Consider the following 20879-nt stretch of genomic DNA (forward strand, 5'->3'; position numbering starts at 1 on the left):
CAACCCCTTACCTCCTACAGTTTTTATACCTGAATAGCACAATATTCTATCAGAATGCAACAAATAATTTTTTGACCCCACTGTAGCATTCAGTTGTAAACCATTCTCCTGCAAGGTTAATTATTTGTGTGCCCATCCCTCTTAAACTTCTGTATGAGCTGTAAGCTTCAGTTTTACCTTGGCAAAAGACAGTCATACCCTGGGACTCAAAGATACCTGTAACACTATGCACGAGTGAACTTACTTAGTAGCCTAATAAGATGTAATACAAATAGGCCTAAAAACTTCAGGAGTATTGTCTGTTTAAAAACATGGTGATAAGCCTGTTGTTTTCAGTCTAAATTCTACACATATACTGTAATAGAAAAGCAAAAATTCACTTTCTAAACTCATATTATTAAAAAAATATTAGCACACACTCCATTTAAATCACACTTTTAGGGCATATGTTTATTGTTCATGGAAGTATTCATACATAACTAGGTTTTTTGTAAACATCATAGGGAATTAAAAACATTGCTTACTTAAAAGTAGCAGAATCCAGCCTGTAATTTTAATACAATGATATAGTACTTCAAAAATAATGACTTCAAGTTATATGCACATATATAATATATATAAATACACACACACACACTTGTTTTTATATATTCATGTAAGCAAATGCATCTCTGCCACAGCCAGATAGGGTATTAAAAGAAATGATTTTTTTTTTTTTACTCATGTTCAATACATAGCAAAGATACACTATCCATTCACAGCAAAATCATACCTATATGATATCAAATTCATATCAGGCTTTCTTGCAGTGCCAATAATCTTGTAGATTCTCTTTACTGAATATTACAACTATGAAGTCTTAGAAATACAATCACTTTAGAAGTTTATGCAACATTTAACATGTTGGTCAAAAGTAAAAGGAATGTAATATTGACACTATCTTAAGCAAGTAGAAAGATGAAGACCAACACTTGTAAAATACCTTAGGACTAGGAGAGAGATTTTCAGCTTACATTAAGTGGTAAATAATTTGTCTGTAAATACGTTATTTCCTTTTTAGGTACACAAGATTCACAAAAAAAGTGGCCTAAATTACAGTACGTCCTTGTTCATGTGCCCAGAGATACATTCTCCTACTAGCAACCCAGTGCTGAAAACGCTCCTGTGAAATGTTTTCAAAAGAACCCAAGAGCCATGTGTAAAAGGTGTTAATTCAAACTATGCAGAGTGTATACATACCAAGTTTCATAATAAAAATAAGTTCACTAAAGACCCTTCTGCTTCAATAACCTCTTAAGAGACAAATCACTGGCACCTGAAAAGAAAGGCACTAGACAAACACGATGAACATGAGTAAACTATATTCACAATAATCTACAGCTTGCCACTGAAATAGTAACAGCATATGCACGTGTTCTTTCCCTCAAAATTCAATACAAGTTTATAGATCTGAGAAACATGCACTACTATACAAGATTTAATATAAATTCTTATTTCAGAGAAGATGTATTAAGCTTCAGTTCTGAAATAGCTCACAGAACTAAAACAATTTACTTAATCACAACTGACAGAAGCAGAAATGAACCTATAGATTTCCTTTTAAAAAGAAGTTCTCTTTTACCACAAAGACTTGCTACTTGTCTCAGAAACCATTTTCCCTCTGGGGATACTCAGTCAGTAGTATGTGATCAATAACTTCAGGTACTTCTATATTTGCAGAGGCATAGTATGGCATGATCTCTACTAAATCTTCCCACAGTGTTTCTTGCCTAATCTATATAAATGTAGTATATCACTCTAAGTACTATAACATACTATAACAAGATGAGTCAAATGCAACTGATCAGTGTAAAAATATTACTTTCAAAGTAATCATTACAATATTTTAATTTCAATTAGTCAATAGATAGGGGTGTGAAGCCAAAGTGAAATATGATCCAGATATTCCTCAAATTCCACTTCAGATCTGAAACTCATAATAAATATTCTTCCCCCTAATTTTGGTTGCATATTAGTCTTTTTTTTTTTTTATTAACTGTAAAGTTTGGAGCAATCACCTTCTAAATACATTCACCTTTCACCTCCCTCACCCCAGTAACTGTGCACTTATAACAATCTTATTCCTCTGCATTTGGACAAATCCTCTCCCACAGATCCATTTTTACTCAAATTTCCAAAAACTATCATAACTGCAGCAGCAGTCCATCAGCAAAACTCTCCATCCCCTATAACAAGAAGTAGCACTAATACTTGCTCTAAGTACAGAGAGAGTATCGGGCAGGCAGGTGGGGTAGTTCTAGTAGCTGCTATTCCATCAGCTCTCCTTAGGATTATCAAATTAAATTCTAAACTCTGACATATTTTATCAGGTTGCTTATCTATATTTTAAAACACATCAAGCACATAATACAGTAAATGCTCAGGGGCAACAAATTTCTAGGCACTTAATCTTCATTCTTTTCTACAGAAATTCTGTAAATTCTTCTAAAGATGCCATTAGACACCAGTTGTGTCATGGCCCATACCAATTCATGGCAAGGGCTAAATAATACCTTTACAGCAAGTACCGAAGTCTTTCAGAGTAATGAAGATCCATTACACTGATACCATAAATTATATTTTAAACAAGATAGATCACCTCAGTTGTACAATACAATAAATGTTAAACATTTCTATAAACAGCAACAAAAGGAACAACTTTTATTGTCACAGAGAAAATAAACTGCCACCAGGAGAAAGTAAGGAGCTGAAAGCTGAGTGCAAGGTTGTCAAGACTAGTAAAGTACTCAGACAATACAGTGAGAAAAGACCGGGGGATGACAAGACCGGTGGAAAACAGAGAGTGGTCCTTTCAACAGGTTTGATTTCAGATTATTTTTTAATAATATATGCAATATTGATATGCAAAAATTTAATTATTCCTTCACATTTAAAATAAATATATGGGCTCTTCAGGCTGTAAAAGCATAAACATATAACAAATTACAAAACCAAATTATGTATAGCTATTTGAGGGATTTCTAGTAAAAAACATATACATCAGTTTCCTTAATAAAGGGAGTGAGTGGTTAACTTGGAAATGGTAGAAGTCTAGCAAGTGCTTCATATGTCTCAGACACTATTTTGTGACTGTGGTCATACCTATATCTACTTCAGTTTATCCACCTGAGTGTAAGTAAAACAAAATAAGCATTAGTAAACATCTCTTTCAGAAGCACTTTGGAGTTTGCAGAAATGCTGTAGGAAAATGCAAAAAGTTAAGAAGAGATATTAATAAGACTCTAATAACTCAAGGTGCACTTCAACATGTGAGGTTATATATGTCACCCTATTTCTTCATGTTTTTCAAGCAGCTGAGGGTACCTCATTTCTTTAACAACTGCAGAGAAATGACAGGAGAATTAAACTGTAAATAAGTAAAAAAATACATAAACAAACCTCTCTCATACCAGAAAGACTCTAGAAAAATATTAGTAGTAACTGGCTTATGTTTATTTGGAATGACAATAATTTTTGGAAAAAACATACTGATTTGTTTTGTTTTCTTCTTTTAACCACAAGTCCTCACATTCATCCTACAACTTCATGAACAGATTTCTGTGAGAACTGAGTAAGGAGTGTAATTTCCATGAGTCCTGCTGAAATCAGTGGAATTCTAGTGGTCACAATAGTTCCAGCATAGGAACTAAAACACAGAATCAGCACCTTGTATATAAATGTAAAAAAACAACTAAAAAAAAAAAAGCCACTTTGCTACAGATTAAACATTTGTCACAAATAAACAAACCACTGCAATTTCTACTATTCCAAAGTTCAGGACTTCTCTATGAAGTTGTATGAAAATGCCAAGAAAGGGTTGCTGAGGAGACATGTCCACGTGAATTGAGCCTTTCAAGCTCCATTAAGAAACACAATTAATAATCACAACATTTGAAATGTGAGATTCTTAGGTCTGGAAAGTACTCGTTTCCAGCCACACCACAGTATGAAAGATAGTGTTGGTAGGGAGCTTAGCTGAATGATTACAAGACTTTAGTATCTACTGTTCTGAATCCTGGAACAACTAGATGAACTATATGAAAAACAGAAATCTCAGATTTCAAATTAAACTAATGGGCAGTTGCTGTCATTGCTTCCAAACCAGACTGCTCCTAAATCAGAAACAAAAAAGCATTTCCTAAAATTATATTTATTGTAGGACTAGTAAGATATTAGCTTTAGAATCTTTAAACATTTTAAAAACCACACTAGATCTGTGTCTGCAGTCAATTAGCAGACATGTAAGAATGGAAGTTTTAGTATACTTTTCGAATGTTTAGGGTTTTTTTCCCCCCCTCACAAAAATCTTTTCCACTGTCAGTTTCAAATACCTTTTTTTTTTTTTTTAATTCAAAGTAACATAGAAAAAACTATGTTACTGGTTAGTATCCAGTAATCTGCAAAAGTCTGCACCAAACAGAACAAATGGAAGTAAACTAGAAATCTTTCAGCAGTTCTTTGGAACTCAATCTTCCAAGTACTTTTTCTTTTTTGAAAAAAAATCCACTAGTGTTGCATCACACATACTTCTTCAGTGTTTTTACCACAAGCTAATCATATGTCAAGAACTCTGTGTGTGCAAAGCATTAAAAACAGTAGATGTAGATTATTCCACATGCTACAGACACGCATCCTGCAGAAGCTATCAGGATAAAAATTTAGATTACAGCATCACTTTGATTAGAAACACAACTACAAGAATAAAGGAAATAACTATAACTATGCCAAATTTTTGTTCTACTTCGGTCATGTAGTTATCCCATGCAGACGTTCTGGAAGATCAGCATGCAAGTTATGAAGTTTAAAAAAAAAAAAAAAAAGACAAACAAAACCAGCATTTTCCCTGAATATTCTTGAACTACAATATCCAATAAGACAGAAATGCCAATATTCTCATCATCTTTTACTCTTCAGAATTCAAATTCAGTAGTAGTGCATATACATTCAAGAGATATAAGAATTTGAGTATCTATAATAAAGACATTTAATAACAAATTTTTCAGCTCTCAATTTCTTTCTCAATGTAGTCAATGTGTTAGGAAACAACTGCAGCAGCAACAGCTCACATCAGCCACTGTTCTTGTTCTTTTCTGTACTTCTCAGACCACTTCTGAGTAAGCTCTAGGTAAACATTTGGTTTATGGGGCTTATAATCAAGGTAAACCACCTGTCCAGTCCGTTTCGGGACAGCTTTTTCAATCTGAGTTCCCTCATGCCATTCATTAAAAGATGTAATAGAAATAATTTCTGGTCGCACCAAAAGGGCTGCACTGAAAGCAGTCTCATAGTACTTCCCATTGACACGATTACGGGTGTTGTGGTTGTTCCATGGTCGGATACTGGTATCAACATACCCTGGCCCCACACTTGGAATAAACATTAAGTTGTTACTATCACAAAAGGCTTTTAAACTTGCCCAGTTATGATGAGATGAGCCATAGGAGAAGCCATTGGTGGCAAAGTACGTGTACATTCCATCAAAACCACTTCTGTGAATGTCATGCTTGTGTCTTTCTTCTACAAGAAGTGCAATGAATAGTGCATCATATGGAGTATTCCGAATAGTCTGGGATCCAGAAACAGTTAACAGATTTGCCCATATTTCAGGAATTGTTACATAAGAATCATAAACATAAAACATGGGAAGAAATCTGCCTGTGCTGGTCTTATGCCTGTAAAAGGCTGGATGGCCTCCATATCTATAAAGCAAACAAGTATCATTAAGACAAAATTCGCCATTTGGAAAATACTGTTTCACAATCTGAGCTGAAGACCTTTCCTACAAACTAATTTAAAAAGACAGTGCATGCCTTTTAAAACATAGTAATTCATAACCATTTTCAGCCCAGTGTTTGCTGAAGTATCAAATAATGAATCTGCAAAGAACCTTTAAATTACTACAAATTAGTAACTTAGTGTCAAACTGCGCTATAAGTATTAGTTTTCTCTGAAGGACAACTCTAATTCAGTATGAAATAAGACAGTCTAAGTAGCATTGATAAACAAAACAAGTACCTGTATAGAATTTGTCAAGCTTAATTAAAATCACTAGAGGTCCACACATTAAAGCTCTAGCTGCTAGTTTGTCACTATAAAAATGTATGTTTAATTTACATATCATGTAGCTAATACTTTAACTGCTTTAATCAGAAGTATCATGATGTGATACTAATGAATGTTGAAAGCAATTTACACTTGAGTATCTATGTAAAATTCACACTTCGATATTCAAAAAACAGACTGAGTTTTGTACCACTGAAATATGAACAAAGTTTGTTATAGTTTTCTTCAGTCTCAGTATGCATTTTTATATATTTTTCCAAGCTTTTGATAATATAAAGAAGTCCCCTAAACCAGCATGTAACAGAACCCAAAGGAAACCATTCTGAAAGCACTCACTTGTCAATGATGTATTTGACATTGTGGTACATACTGCGATCATCTCTATCTTTGTAAGGTTCAATATGAAAAGTGACCTGAAAGATGGAAATGTAGTAAGAGCAACACAAACATAAAATACTACTGAATACATGGGCACCGCATATTATATGAAGCAAGTACCAATTACATTAACTATAGTTCTTTACAGAGCAAACATTTTTATTAGTCTATTTTGAGAATAATCCAACCCTAATTCACTTCTGCATTGCTAAGATTAGAAGCTTGGGATCCAAGGAAGTCTGGTAATAGAGTAAATATTTAGGTTTTTTACATTAAAACACTGCTTTTCTTTTCTCTAGGCTACTGCGAGTAGCAAGCATGCTTCAGCAAACTTAACAAACTACAGCAGAAACTAAAAATTGAAATAAAATATCTATTCAAATGTCAAAGAACTGATTAACCAATGAAACATTTTAATATTTATTTTCTAAACAATGTACCAAATTTGCTATAGATAATTCTCTACGGAGACTTTTCAGTCTCAAAATAGATTTTAAGTTATAATTTTACAGATTTATCAACAGTAATAAAATTTTGGAACTGAATCTAATAAAATGTACTGCTAGTGCTCTGAATTTCAACCTTGGAGCTTATGGAATTATTTAGCCTATACATGTGAAGTTATTTCAATGTAAAAATGCCACTGTTTTCAAACATACAATTAAATGGAAGTGTATTACATTAATCAAAGCAACTAGTTTTTCAGAAGCAGAATGCATTTAATGAAGTATTCAACAACTCTGCAACAGAAGCAAATTTCCATTGTAGAGCCAATATCTACGTCAACTAGATACAAACTATAGAAAAATACTGTGTTAGACTAAATCACTAGGACTGACAGGACAGGTTGAAAAGCACTATAATTTTGTATTTCATTTCCAACTATCAAAACCAGGCAAATCAAAAGGCCTTATCTTTTAGCAGACATAACAGAAATGAAATTTGTATGTTGGTTTTGTTCTACTGACATTCCTAACACTTAACTGTAATAAATTACTAGCACAAGAATGTTTAAAAACATTATAGTGAAGGTAGTATTCCTTGGTAGTATCTATACTTAATATCTGTATTCTACTAATTATTCCAAGCAATAACAGCAGTTCCATCCATATTCCATTCATTACCATACTATTACATGCATTTTCCTTGGTAGCTTATTTCATTTTGCCTTGGATCCCTTGAGAGACTTGAATGTTAAAAGTTCTTTTAGGTGAGAGCAAGCTCCATCAGATGATCTCAAAATTCTAGGGAAGGATAATACTTCTTTTTTCTTTTTAATAATTTCCTACTACATATGTTCAACTTATGCCACAATGCAATTCACACAGCATTTTTAACAGTTTCAAAATTACTTCTGTATCTCATTTAACCTTCCCACTTTCCTCCTGCTTGTCAAAGAATCTACTGTTGCTACTAGTGACAGGAAATTTCTCTGAGAATCTGCAACTTGCATGACCAACTAAAACCAGAGCAGATGCACAGGCTGTATTTTTAGTCCCCAGTACAGACAACATGCTCCAGAGATCAAACATATACAGCTACTTAGATAATTTAAAAATTCAAATGTACTACTCAGCAAGACTAAAAGGCAATGCATGTTTTCTTTATCCCAAGGGAAAATGAGAGTTTTACTCTAAAAATAAAATAAAACCACAATTTTAGATTCTACTGATCAATCCACATAATCTTTAATTGATTTGATATTTCACTTATTTCAGAAAACTGGTAATTCAGCCTTTCTATCTTGTCATGTCATGGAGTAACCTAAAGTCAGAGCAGCAACTCTGACCTTACTGTCCAAGGCAAGTGTTCCTGATACCTTCTGGAATAAAGACATTCATTCAAACTAGAACTTATAAATCCCTTTTCATTACTCATAGATGCTTACTCCTGACCTCTGTGATCACATGCCAGCAAGTTATGTGGTAACGAAAAAAATTAGGTTAGTCTTTCTTCTTTCTTCAAGTTTCTCAGTTTATAGCTCATTGTATTCCATAATATTTTGAAATATGTGATACTTCCTTCAACTCCCAAGACTCATTTGAAAACAACGTATTGTCTTATTTTAAAAACTGTTTCCTAAAAAGAAAAAATAATCCACCCCATCATACCTTAGATTCTATAAGCTTTAGATCTGAACCAAAACAAAGGCAGAATATGATATTTATTCTAGTTATACGGCAATATTGCTTAGATCTTATCAAAATTCAGTGAAATTCAAAGGGCACTTATACCTGCTTTGCTGACCCAAAAGAGCAGCAGCGTAAAAGAAGACAGAAACAGAAGCCACAAGTGTAAGGTCTTGCACCCGAGAAAACTTAATCCAGGAGCGCAGCACAGACTGGGGAGCAGCTCTGTGGAAAGGGACCTGGGGGTCCGGTGGACAAGCAGCTCAATATGAGCAAAGAGTGTGCTGCAGTGGCAAAGCAAGCCACCAGGATGCTGGGTTGTGTCAACAAGGGCATCACCAGCAGAGATAAAAAGTCATTATCCCACTCTACTCAGCACTTTTCAGGCCACACCTGGAGTACTGTGTTCAGTTTTGTTCCCCACTATACAATAAAGATGTGGACAGGCTGAAGAGAGTCCAGAGAAGGACCACGAAGATGACCAAGGGACTGGGCAGTCTGCCAGATTAGGAAAGGCTGACAGAATCGGGTTTGTTCAGCCTTGAGAAGAGAAGACTTAGAGGAGACCTGATCACCATGTTCCAGTATTTGAAGGGTGGCTACAAAGAACATGGAGACTCCCTTTTTACAAGGAGTCACATGGAAAAGACAAGGAGCCATGGGTACGAGTTACTCGTGGGGACACTCTGATTGGACACAAGGGGAAAATTTTTCCCAGTGAGAACAATCAACCACTAGAATAATCACCCCAGCAAAGTGGTGGATTCCCCAGCATTGAACAGCTTTAAGATTCAGCTGGACAGGGTGCTGAGCCATTTGCTACACCTGGCTTTTGCCAAGAAAGGTTGAACCAGATGATCCTTGAGGTCCCTTCTAACCTTGTATTCTATGATTCTTACATGACAAGCCTTCTTGCTCTACACCATGAATCAAACGTAGTAAACTCTTAGCAAGGTTTACTTTCTTAAGTAGTCCTACTTTATGCATCTTAAAAATACTTTACCTTTAGATTATATTTGTGTGCATAATCCAAAATAACAGGCACCAAATCATCAGTTGGTTCTCCATTTTCATCAGCCATACCTGGTGGGTACCATGAAAGCACTATTACACCTGAAAATACAAAACTTAAGTTTTAAATCATGTTGTTTAACATAAAACATGTACATTATAACACTGTAATGAGTTATACTTATTGTTTGATGTGAAATCCACATAATATAAATGAGAATTTCAAAGTAGTTTTTAACCAATTACAAAATCTCAGTATTCTCAGAGTGGATTTTAACTTCTCTGTTTAAAAGACAACAAAACAAACAGTGGTAAGATCATCTGTCAAGGGCACAGATCTGTGCTCAGTGTCCCAAGCCTAACACTTAGAGCCATTCCCACCCACTTTTCAGCACAGCATCCTAACTTCCAGGTTGTACCAGGAGGAGGAGAATGCTCCCAACTAAGGCGTTATAGCTATGCCACAGTACAGCCAAAGAATATCAAGATACATAGGGTTAGAGAACACTCAAGAGATGAGGGCTATGCATGTGATAAGAGATCCTTATTTTATGAAACTTTATCCCCTACCATATTTCTGCATTGTACCTCTGACTCTACTACAAAACAATTTCATACTAGAAGCAGTGACTATAATCCCACAACCTTCCTTCTTGCTAAAAGCAATTACTATGGTGTAATCCACCCATCCAACCATGTGAAATTAGTTTTTAAATTTATTACCTAAAAAAATGCTTGAGTAATTTAAGGATGTTACTATTCCTTGACTATTTGTCAAAAAAGAAGTCGACAACAAATAAAATGTCCCTATGTCGTAAATTTCCCTGACGCTCTCCATGAAAGCAAAAGAACACATACCTCTTCAGAAACACTAAACACTTTCCTTCTAAAATAAAATTCTGTCAGATAAATAAATTACACCTTTTAGGTGTGTAGCTGGAAATAATATCAGGAAGAAGGTCAGACAGAAAGAAATACATGAAATACTGATGTAGGAATATTTTCCTAACAATACTATTTAAAACATATGGAAGAATAAGTCAATGTGATTCTTTTTAACTAGGCAAAGATTTAAGTACACAAATCACATCACAGAGATAGGGAAGTATATACTCTAAATTTTATCTATTTTACTAACATAATATTTCTGACTGACAATTTCCAAAACACAAGTCCAAAATTATGAAAAAGAAAGCATAAATTAGAGTGAATACACAATCATCTTCTACCATCAAAACCAGAAATCTGAGCTCACTATATATAGAAGTTAGTTCAACTATACTCAGCATATTCTCTCCACATTTTATCAAAGAGAGAATCACAAATAATAGTCTATCACAAGAGATAGTCTGCTCAAGGACAGGAAAAATGCAATATTTTACTGCATTTTATCACCCTATCTTTTATTTCATATGAAAGAAAAGGACAAAATTCAAAAGAGTAAGATGTAAAGGACAAGTAGATCAGCAGCAACAAACTCAGGTAACAGTCAAGGTGTCTTAAATACAACGTCTGTCAAGACCCTCTTCTGTAGCTTTAGGAGACAGGGAAGAGTTCAGGAGACAGAATTGTTCATCAAGGAACCTAAATGCGTGTTTGCATTGGTCTCTCCCTCAGAAAGACTACTTAATATTTTCTTTCCTGTGGTTAAAAAATAAAGTTATGTACCACTTCAGGAGTCTAAAAAAGGATGGACTCCATGCCAAAAATAGCATAAATATGTTTAAAACCAGAGTAGAGTCATTCAAGACAAACGAAGGACTTCAAACTGGACTACTTCAAAAACAGTTTGGTGCAAGAAAATAAATTTCACCAAGTAATCCAAGGAATAAAATCTAATGCATTAATCTGTTACAATTTAGGAAATTAATAAGGGAAGAATTGTAAAATATAAGAATACAAGGAAGCACTGCATGACACTCTTGCTGCTCAAATTGCTTGTATGCCTTCAATCATTATACAATATTGGCTGAAAGAACCACTTAACATTTTTCTCCTTTTTGTAAGATTCTTGATAAGGCCTCAAAAAAGGCTAGAAGAAAAATTATTATTTGATGGAATGTAATATGAAGTCATGGATTATACATTGGCTAAGAAACAAAAATAAACTGTAAACAGTCAACCTCACAGTACACAAAAAATGAGCAAAGTATAATTCTTATTAAAAAAGATGCAATATTTGAAATAATGACCTGAGGAAAAAAAGTTGATGATTTATGTTGGTCAAATCTAGATGGAAGAGAACAAATTCAAATGTACTTAAATCCATGTCAGAATAACAGCAGAAAAAAATAACTTCTGACAGTATCAGTAATATGTTATAAAGAGTATGTCACAGGAAGCATGAACTATTCATTCACATTGCTGAATTTTAAATAGAAAACTAACTTAAGCTACTAAAAAACCCCTTATTTTGCAAACCATTTTGGTGCCTTTTCCACCAGTTCAGCTCTATTAGACATCTGTTTTAAGAGGATGAGAAACATCACAGATACTTCTAAAGCTACAAGTGCCCTCTCTGCTTTCATCATACTATCATGCATTATTTTGCTTTAGATAAGACTAAAAAAAGTGCTTACTGGCAACTAATACTTGAGATTTCTCTGCAGCTGTTCAGAGTTTAATATTAGCCTATATGACTGCTTATTTTAAAGAAGATGAACATAAAAAGGACCATAAAGCCCAACAACAAAGAATGACACCAAAATATATTGAATATTCTTAGGTACATGGTCCATCTTATTTAGAGAAAGGAAACATCAGTTTCTATTGGAAAAAAACATACTTTTGGTCAAAGAAATAAACTGTAATTAGCTATGTTGAAACAATCGTTCAAGAAAGTTTGGATTAGACATTTGTATACCTAATGAGAACACCTATAAAAATAAAAGCTACAATGCTACATGCTCTTTAACATACAAATTAATACATAATTACACACAAAGAATTCAGAAAAGAAAAAAACACTCCTATTTGAACAGACTGCTCCATAACCATGTTAACATGATTTACTGAAACCTGTTCTTAAAGCTGAAGTATTTATGTCCAAAAATAAAATACGCAGACAATATATTCTAGCAATGGTTTCTGTATTTTCTACATATGTTATCAGTTCTTAACAGTAAGTCACGAAACACGTGCACCTACAGGATTACAAATATAGTTCTTACGTTTCTGTGCTGTTACACTCATCAGACACAGCTTTGAAGATGTAGGTTGCAGTTGGGGGTTAAAACTCGAAAATACAAAGCTATTTACTAGTTTCAGACATTTCCAGAATTACATAGAAAAATGGCAGAATGGGTCAGTTGTGTTCATTCATATTTAAGGCTGGATAAATGAATAACATGCTGAAACGTTAACATTCATTACCAGTTGAAGCTGAACGCATTTGTTTCATGTGGGCTTCTATGACAGAAGGGTCTTTGGAACTGTAAGATCCGAGTTCAGGATAAAAATTGGCCCCAATGTCCTCAGGAGGATTATGCCTTCCCTTTGGATAATTGTTTGCAATTTTGGGATCCCAGTGTGGCAACAATGGATGGTTCCAGTGAATATATTTACCATCAAACTGTGGATTCCCAAACCAACTATAGTAGAATATGTGAAAGTTATAATTAGGAGAAGACAGCTCTTCTTCCAGCTTGTTTACAGGAGGCATAGATGCTTTCATAGTATTGACTGTGATACTATGCAAATTACCAACACGCGTTACAGTATCTCCTTGAACCCTATTTAGTGAATGCTGTTTATTATCTAAATGCACTGTCCGTTGTTGAAGCTCAGGCAACAAACCAAGTCCAAATGGATCCCCAAATCCAGCTCTGTCAGGTCTCAGAGTCTTCAAAGCCATCATTATGGAGCAAATAAACAAAATAAAAAGCAACAAAATGATGCATGTTCTTCTGCGAAATCTTGCCATGATGTCATAGTTCAGAATCCAAACAGAAGGATTTTGGCCGCAACTGATCAAAAGACAAATATTTTAAAGTCAGATTTCTTATTACCAAATTCAACAGTAGGAATGCTTCATAAAGTTCCTACATAATAGAAATAATATGGAGACAAATGTGACACATACACTGACTGCAAAACTAACAGTTCTTTGCAGAGGGGGGGGGAGAACAAAAAACCATTTCTGCATTTGAGAACATTTGTCAGATTTTGAGGTTCTGCCACCAAGGACTCACATATTTCATAAAACATCTTATTTCTGAACTTCATTGTTTTCCTAGCCCAAATAAATCCCAGTAAATGGAAATTCTGGTTACATTATTTCAGAACTATCATGTTTTGACAAGTCTGATAGAAATAGCACAGAAAATAGAAGAAAAAAAGCAGAAGCCATGAAAGGAGAATAACATAGCAGAACAAGAGTAAAGGACAAAATGCAATATGACAGAAGTACAGCTTATGTTCAGAACACAGGTTTCATTTGCTAACCTATTTACTGGCTTCAGAACAACAACTTCATTGTAGTTAACCAATACACTGACTAAATATGATGGCAAATTAAACCTGAAACAATGATGCTCTGCAACTTTACAGATCTAAAATTTTAATTTGTTTTCTGTAAACAAAAAATAGCACAGCATTAAGGACATACCTCAACCAGAAAGCCTGTAAGTTAGCTGCTGGCAGCCTGTTAGTACAATGTCACAGCTGCATGACACTTCATGTAGAATTCCAAGATTAAGGTCAAAACAAGACTAATAGTACACGGCAAGATTTGACACCTGAAAGTAGGGGGGGAAGAAAAATCAGTATAATGGAATGCCCAATTACTTTATTTATAACTTTAATTCCTGTTCAACATTAAACACAAGAGAGCCAGAGAAAAAGATTAACAAAATTTAGGTTACCACAGAATTATGTGGAAAAAGATTATGCATAAAACTAACACTAAACTTGAAAATCTTAATTTCTCATTCAACAGCTATTAGACATAAAATACCTGTGACTTTGTATTTCTCTCATTGTCCTCCAAATTTTAGAATCTTACTTTCATTTACTGAGATATACACAGGTTGTTTTAAAATGCTTATAAAAATATCTCACACTAGTTTCCTCCCAATGTTCTTTACTACTGTTAGAGTGCATTAACATATAGCTCAGTTGTCACAACACTCTATTTGTTACTGCTGTGATAATTTTAGATAAGGAATTTTAGAATATGCTTTTTAACAATACAGCCTGAATTGGATTAGTAATATGACACTGCCAAAAAGGGAAGTTCTGCTTCCATTTCCAACCTTAACCTGTTCATCCTGCTGTCTACTTTTAGTTACCTCTGGGATTCATCTAGTTTCACAGTAAGGCCACTTATACACTTCAACGGCAAAAACCCTGTTAACATCTCAAAAATAAATAACAAAAAACCCCTACGCACTTTTTGCCTTGTTAGAAAGTTGTCTCAGCTGAATGAGTGTGACAGAACTAATGCCAACAAAAGTTAATAGCACAGATGGGGGAAGGGAACAAAAATGATGCTGCTCATTTTGCCCAACTGCATTGTGGAACCATACCTTTAGCTACTGTCAGGAAAAATGATTTTATGGAATATATAAGCTTATAGTACTTCATTTAAGACTTTTCATTAACAGATTTCACATCATTTTACATTAAATTACAGGGTTCTTTTTCTATAGCTCATAATCCATCCCAAGATGTTAGAATTTTGTCAAAGATTATATGGAGTCCAGAACATTTTTCTTTTAATAAGAAACTAACTTTAAATACATTCAAACTACTTCTATTACTTTTCCTGACCTTTCAGTTTTCTTTCTAGTCTACAATGCTACCCCTCCCTGGGAGTTTAACTCAATTTTCAGATTAGATAAACCAAAGTTTTCTAAAGGGTCAGGGTGGTTTTTTTTGTTGTTTTTTTTTTTTGTTTGTTTTTTTGGTTTTTTTTAAAAGGAAACAATATTATTCATCTGGCTAATGTATTAATTGTATTAATGTATTCAATTTTATTTAGTTTAACCCAGATGTTACTGATCTTCATCAAATAACATAGAGGACTGCCAGTGATAAATTACTTCTACAATTATTATTTTATCTCATAGCTTCTGTAAAAAAGAATTAATGACTGTAATGACTATAATTAGAATGTTTATAAGGACTTTCATTTGGGCTTTCCTATTCCATATCAGAGAAACTGGTCCTTTTTATTCTTTGACATATCTGCTATTAAATTCCTCCTCTATTGCATCAAGATTTCGCTATCATAAAGTGCTTTTTCTGAAGTGTCAAGAATTGATCTTAGTGCTCCATGTTCTTATTTCAACAAGTACTTTTTCAATGGAATATTTAGCAAGAAAGTATACTAAAAAATGAGCAGCATACTTACTAAAAGTTGACTAGCATCAAGACAGACCCTGGTCTACCATAGCATATTATGAACCTCTAGTATGCTTATATATAGGCTCAGCATCAAGTGCAAGATTTCTAGAACAAGATAGCTATGGTAAAGTCTTGTGTTTCGGGGAGACATCAGTTCCAATGACGATGACATAATTCAGCCCTGGCATAGATACCTATACTGCAAAAGCTTCACTGAAAAGCTACAGGTTGGCAATGCTTGTTCAGAGCTACTCTTTGGAAACAGTGACAGATAAATTATGCTCATCAATGCTAGTGCCACAGCAGAACAGTAATATTGGGGAAACAGACTGAGCAAATATGCCATGTGAAACAGCTACCTGAAGTTATGTCTGTCCTTGGAACTGGAAAAATCTTAGAATACATTTCTGATTCAAGAGCCATTAGAGATAGCATTATTGTGTTTTTGTATTTCTGTCATGGGCATCCAAATTTTACAATCTGACTTCAATTTACTGCAGTACACAGGTCACTCCTACATACTTACGAAGTATCTTGCCTTGGACTGTTAGGTGCATTTGGACCCAACAGCAAGGCCCTTTCTCAGTAGGAAAAAGTCAGCCTGAATAACTTCAGCTTTATGCAGATTAAGACCTCACACACAGACAGTTACTCTGACTCATATGACGATTTGTTAACTAGTAGCAGCTTTTGGAGTCTAACCCCAAGTGTGTTGGCCCATGGTGTACCAGCCAAATACGTAAGTAGTTCCAAGCTAGTTCTCTTGCCTAGTGAATTAATTGTAAAAGAAAAAAAAAAAAATCCATCTGTAACAGGTCAACAGGAAGAACAAGTTAGTTTAAATCACCAGTCTCTGCCTATGGGAAAAGAACAGGTCCAATACAGAGCAATGCTTTACCAGAATATTTAGGCATCTTCAGCTATTTAAGGATCAGAGATTTCCCTGAAAAAATGGCCAGTTCTTTGTACAATATGAAAAAACATCTTCCATTTAGAAACTCACCTACTAGTTTAATTTGATGACCCTAGATTTCAAATTAGAAGGGAGAGTAAGCAAGAATTTGTTTACATTTAGTATTTACATTTTCTATTTCACTAATAATTTAATTGCTCCTAGGTCCTCTGAGTTTTCCTTTAGAGAAATTTCTAGTCTATCTAGTCTGTATATTGTATCACTATCATTGAATATATTTAAACATTTTTTGAGGTGTTTCCTTTCTGTACTGTTTCTGAAATTAAGGGAACATTAGAATACAGTGTTATTTTCAACATGCATCTGGACATAAAATGCCTTTTTTTTTCTTTTAGCTTTGCTCCCTACCCCTTTTCCAAAAATCTCTGCTTTCTATCAATTCAGTTCATAGCTAATGCACACAACCTCACTACAGAATTATTATCATCCCTAAATCTAGTTCCTGACTGGTAAAAACAAACTGAGGTCATGACTGTGAAATTCAAATTATTTTCTTTACTCTGTGCATTATACTACATATTTTTTAAATAAATTTAATCTTTTTTTTTAATCACCCAGTCACTCCATACTAGAAAGTTTTCTGGCAAACTTTCCACCGATAGGTACCTGAAAAAAGTCAGGATCTTCAGTTAACTCTTCACTACCACACACATTTTTCCAAATCATGAATTGTTAACTTCAGGTCCAGTTTGAAAGCACTGAAGTCAATTGATGCCTTTTGGTTTATCTTTTTATGATTACAGATACTACAATTTCCTTCATTACATATCAGAAAAATATGAAGCTTTGCCATGAAAGGGTAGAATCTATATTTCCATCACATTCAGTCCCCTTCTCCAAAAACATCTTACACAGTTATTTTACTTTTAATTTGCCAGCTGCTGAATGGACTTGAAAGCACAAAATAAATGTAAATATATTTATCCCTCTCTGACAATCTCTGTTCCAAATCAGTTTCTGAAATGGGAATAAATAGTATGAAACTGATCACGGTAGTACAAACCCTCCAGTTGTTCTCCCTAAAACAACTAATACCTCCATGAAAAAAAAGCAAAAAAAGCAAAGAGCATCTGTGAAAAAAGCTGAAGTATTTTCTAAACTGTTCACCAAACTTAATAGCAAGCCTGCCTCAAGGATAACCTCTCCCATTCAAACTCATACTTGATAGTGATGTGTTTGTTGGGGTTTTTTTCCTTCCTTACCACTGCTTTTTATACCCTTAACTTATCCTGCTGGCAAACTTTCTGTTTGTTGTTTCTATTATATGAAGAAAAAAAGTGTACAGATGACAACAAAGGTTTTTTTTCCCCTATCACATTTCCCAAAATAAGGATGTTTCTTTAGTCAAAGGAAAAAAACCCAGGGGTTTAATTACTCTAAAACATTTTGCTCTTACCATAACTCAAGTTTCATTACCCCACCCTATGGGTTGTTTTTTCCAGTTTTACTGATTCCAAAAGAGAAATATGCAATGCAAAGAAAGTACGTTCAAATAAAACAGATTTATCTATTTAAGTAAGAACCGGCAAATGCTGTAATTTATTTGTTCTGATGTTCCTTAAACATCACAAATGAAAGTGTAATACAGAAGAGAACTCTGAAAATCTGACTTTCTTGATGCAAGGGTAAGGTCATCCAAAAGTCAGAGGTTGGTAGTTAACGGGCAGTATCAAAGTTTCTCAGCTAAGTTTTCAAAGCTTAGCTTCTCCTAAGATTTCCCAGCTTGAAGAGCTGAAAAACTGTTGAAGTGACAGATCAGCTCTAGACAGAGCTGAAACTTCTAGGCCTTTAAAGCCCTTCATTCTGGAGCTACAGTGCAGATGTGCACCTAGAAACATTACTTTGGTTCCCAATCGGTCAACCACGTCAGATTTAGTAAACTTCCCTGAGGGCTGATAAGTCTGTCCAAACCACCACAACTACATAGCACATTTTGGTCTGGGGAACACAAGTAATTAAAAAAAAAAAAAAAAAGCAACAGAGGCCAACCACACCTTCTTTGTGAGAACCTCAGGAGTGTTTCTAGTCTTAGAAAAACGGGGAAAGTTGCCAAAAAGTGTCTGCATAGAAGTATTTTTCTAAAGACTGTTTTAAAAAGCCTTTGAAAATCATTGAAGATGAAAGAAGACGTTACATGTCACACGCAGATACTTTATAGGTGTGCTTACATGCTAAATATATATATTTTTAAGCACTTCCAATAATATAAGGTTTCCTTTTGGTCCACCCAATTTAGAAAGAGGCATTTGAAATATGTCAATTCTAACATGGATAACTACCATTCACAAAACAGGGAATGTGATTTTTTTGCTAGCCAGACTTGAAGAAAGCAGCAGGAACAAAACCCTGTCCTGATGCACTCTGTTCTAAACGTGATAAGACAGCCTCCAGCATTAAATTATGTTTACCATATATTATTTACTCTGCAATATAAAAGTATTTGATTTCAACATGCCAGCGTTCTCCTGCTTTGAAAGGACTTTGACACACACCCCGAACTTCGAGCAGCTGCGGACCACCAACCTCGGCCCAGCTTCCGCAGCGGGAGCCACCTGCGAGCGGCTCCCCGGGGCAGCTCACAGCCCGGGCAGCTGCGGAGCGAGGCTGTCTGACAAGCATTGGAAGCAGGAAAGGGGGAGCGAAGGCAGCTTGCTGCGCTGCTCCCCTTCCCTGAGCGAGCCACCAAATTACGAGCGTTCACCCTTCTCTCTAACACTGACGAGCCAAGCACCGGAGCTCTCGCCCAAGCCCCAGCGTCTGTCAGAGCCGAGCACCTGCCGCGGGCGAGAGCCGCGCGAGGGGCCTTCGCAGGAGCGAGGCCACGGCCCAAGGGGCGACCCCGGCCCCTCCGACAATGGCTGCGGCGGGGCGGGCGCCTTCCCCTCCTCTCCCAGCCCGGAGGAGCGCCCCAGCAGGGCCCGACTCCGAGGAACCCCAGGGCTGCGCCCGGCCCGGCCCGGCCCAGCCCGTCTCCTCACTGCCGCTGCCCCTTCCCCAGCCCCCGGGGTCGGCAGCAGCACTAGCGGGGCAGCCAGGGCCCGGGGAGGGCCGCCAGAAGAGGTGCTCGGTGGGCCGCTGCCGTTACTCACCCGGCCGAAGCAGGGGCGCTGCCCGACGGCCGGTGGGCGGGCGGGAAGGGGCCGTGCTGGCGGGGCGGCTGGGCGCGGCTGCCGCGGAAGGGCTCCGGGGCGGGCCCGCACCGCTCCGCCGAGGCTGGGGGCGGGGGGGGCAGATGCGCATGCGCCGGCAGGCGGGCATGCGCGGGGCCAGCCGGCGGCGGAGGGCGGGAGTCCGCCTGTGGCGGGCTGTGGCGGCCGGTGCCCGCCGGTGCCCGGTAAGCGGCGGCTGCAGCCGCGCCGGTGAGACCTCGGCGCCGGTTGCTGCAGGCTTGTGGCGGGGAAGCCGGGCTGGTCAGCCTGCCTGCAGTCGGGTGCTCCCTGGCTTTTCCCTCTGTGAGGAACAGAAGCGAGCTGCTGCGTGTTAGACCTCCCTGGGCTTCGAAATAGCCTTTTTTTTTTTTTTTAATGCAGAAGGCCTAACAATTCTTCAATGCTTCAAAATTCTCTGCTGGGTTGTTGGTTGCTTTTCAGCTGGGGAAGAACTTGCTCAGTGCTAATGGCCGAATAAAGCCCATGGCTTAAGTCTGTGGGTGATGCTGTGTAGAGGACCTGCACCTCTGCACTGCTACAGGTGGTAGCCGACCTCAGAGTAAGGCTTTCAAGACGGTGATGCATTGAGCAAGTCAGTGTGCTGGGTAACTACCCATCTTTATACCACATCAGCTGTATAGGGATAAATCAGGAAAAAAATAGATGAAGTGTGATAAATACTCCTTTTATACAGTCATCATATAATTACAATAATGTAAAAATGGTTTCACTGATGTTTCATATCATTTCATGTGTGCTTTACTTTTTCTTTTTTTGCAAAACAGTGAAAAT

At 36.4% G+C, this 20879-nt stretch overlaps 1 protein-coding gene across 1 annotated transcript; it reads right to left on the reverse strand.

The window, feature by feature from the left end:
- Positions 1-423: 423 nt before the first annotated feature.
- On the reverse strand, positions 424-20664 carry MANEA (mannosidase endo-alpha). The gene is made up of 6 exons (XM_074819519.1): positions 20028-20664; positions 14227-14356; positions 12993-13585; positions 9613-9722; positions 6439-6515; positions 424-5738 (listed from the first exon to the last, which is right to left on the reverse strand). Exons 3-6 carry the CDS (start codon positions 13540-13542, stop codon positions 5102-5104), a joined length of 1374 nt encoding a protein of 457 aa, XP_074675620.1. The 5' UTR covers positions 13543-13585; positions 14227-14356; positions 20028-20664; the 3' UTR covers positions 424-5101.
- Positions 20665-20879: the final 215 nt, after the last annotated feature.

This window comes from Strix aluco, chromosome 3, assembly GCF_031877795.1.
Source record: "Strix aluco isolate bStrAlu1 chromosome 3, bStrAlu1.hap1, whole genome shotgun sequence".
Classification (NCBI taxonomy): Eukaryota; Metazoa; Chordata; class Aves; order Strigiformes; family Strigidae; genus Strix; species Strix aluco.

What these genes read in the sequence shown, in the direction of transcription:
- MANEA (XM_074819519.1), bottom strand. Translation starts at nt 13,542, where the DNA reads ATGGCAAGATTTCGCAGAAGAACATGCATCATTTTGTTGCTTTTTATT. An exon ending in CACACAAATATAATCTAAAG is followed by an intron (nt 6,516 to 9,612) that starts GTAAAGTATTTT and finishes TCCATCTTTCAG; the next exon opens with GTCACTTTTCATATTGAACC. An exon ending in GTCAAATACATCATTGACAA is followed by an intron (nt 5,739 to 6,438) that starts GTGAGTGCTTTC and finishes TTTGCTTTATAG; the next exon opens with ATATGGAGGCCATCCAGCCT.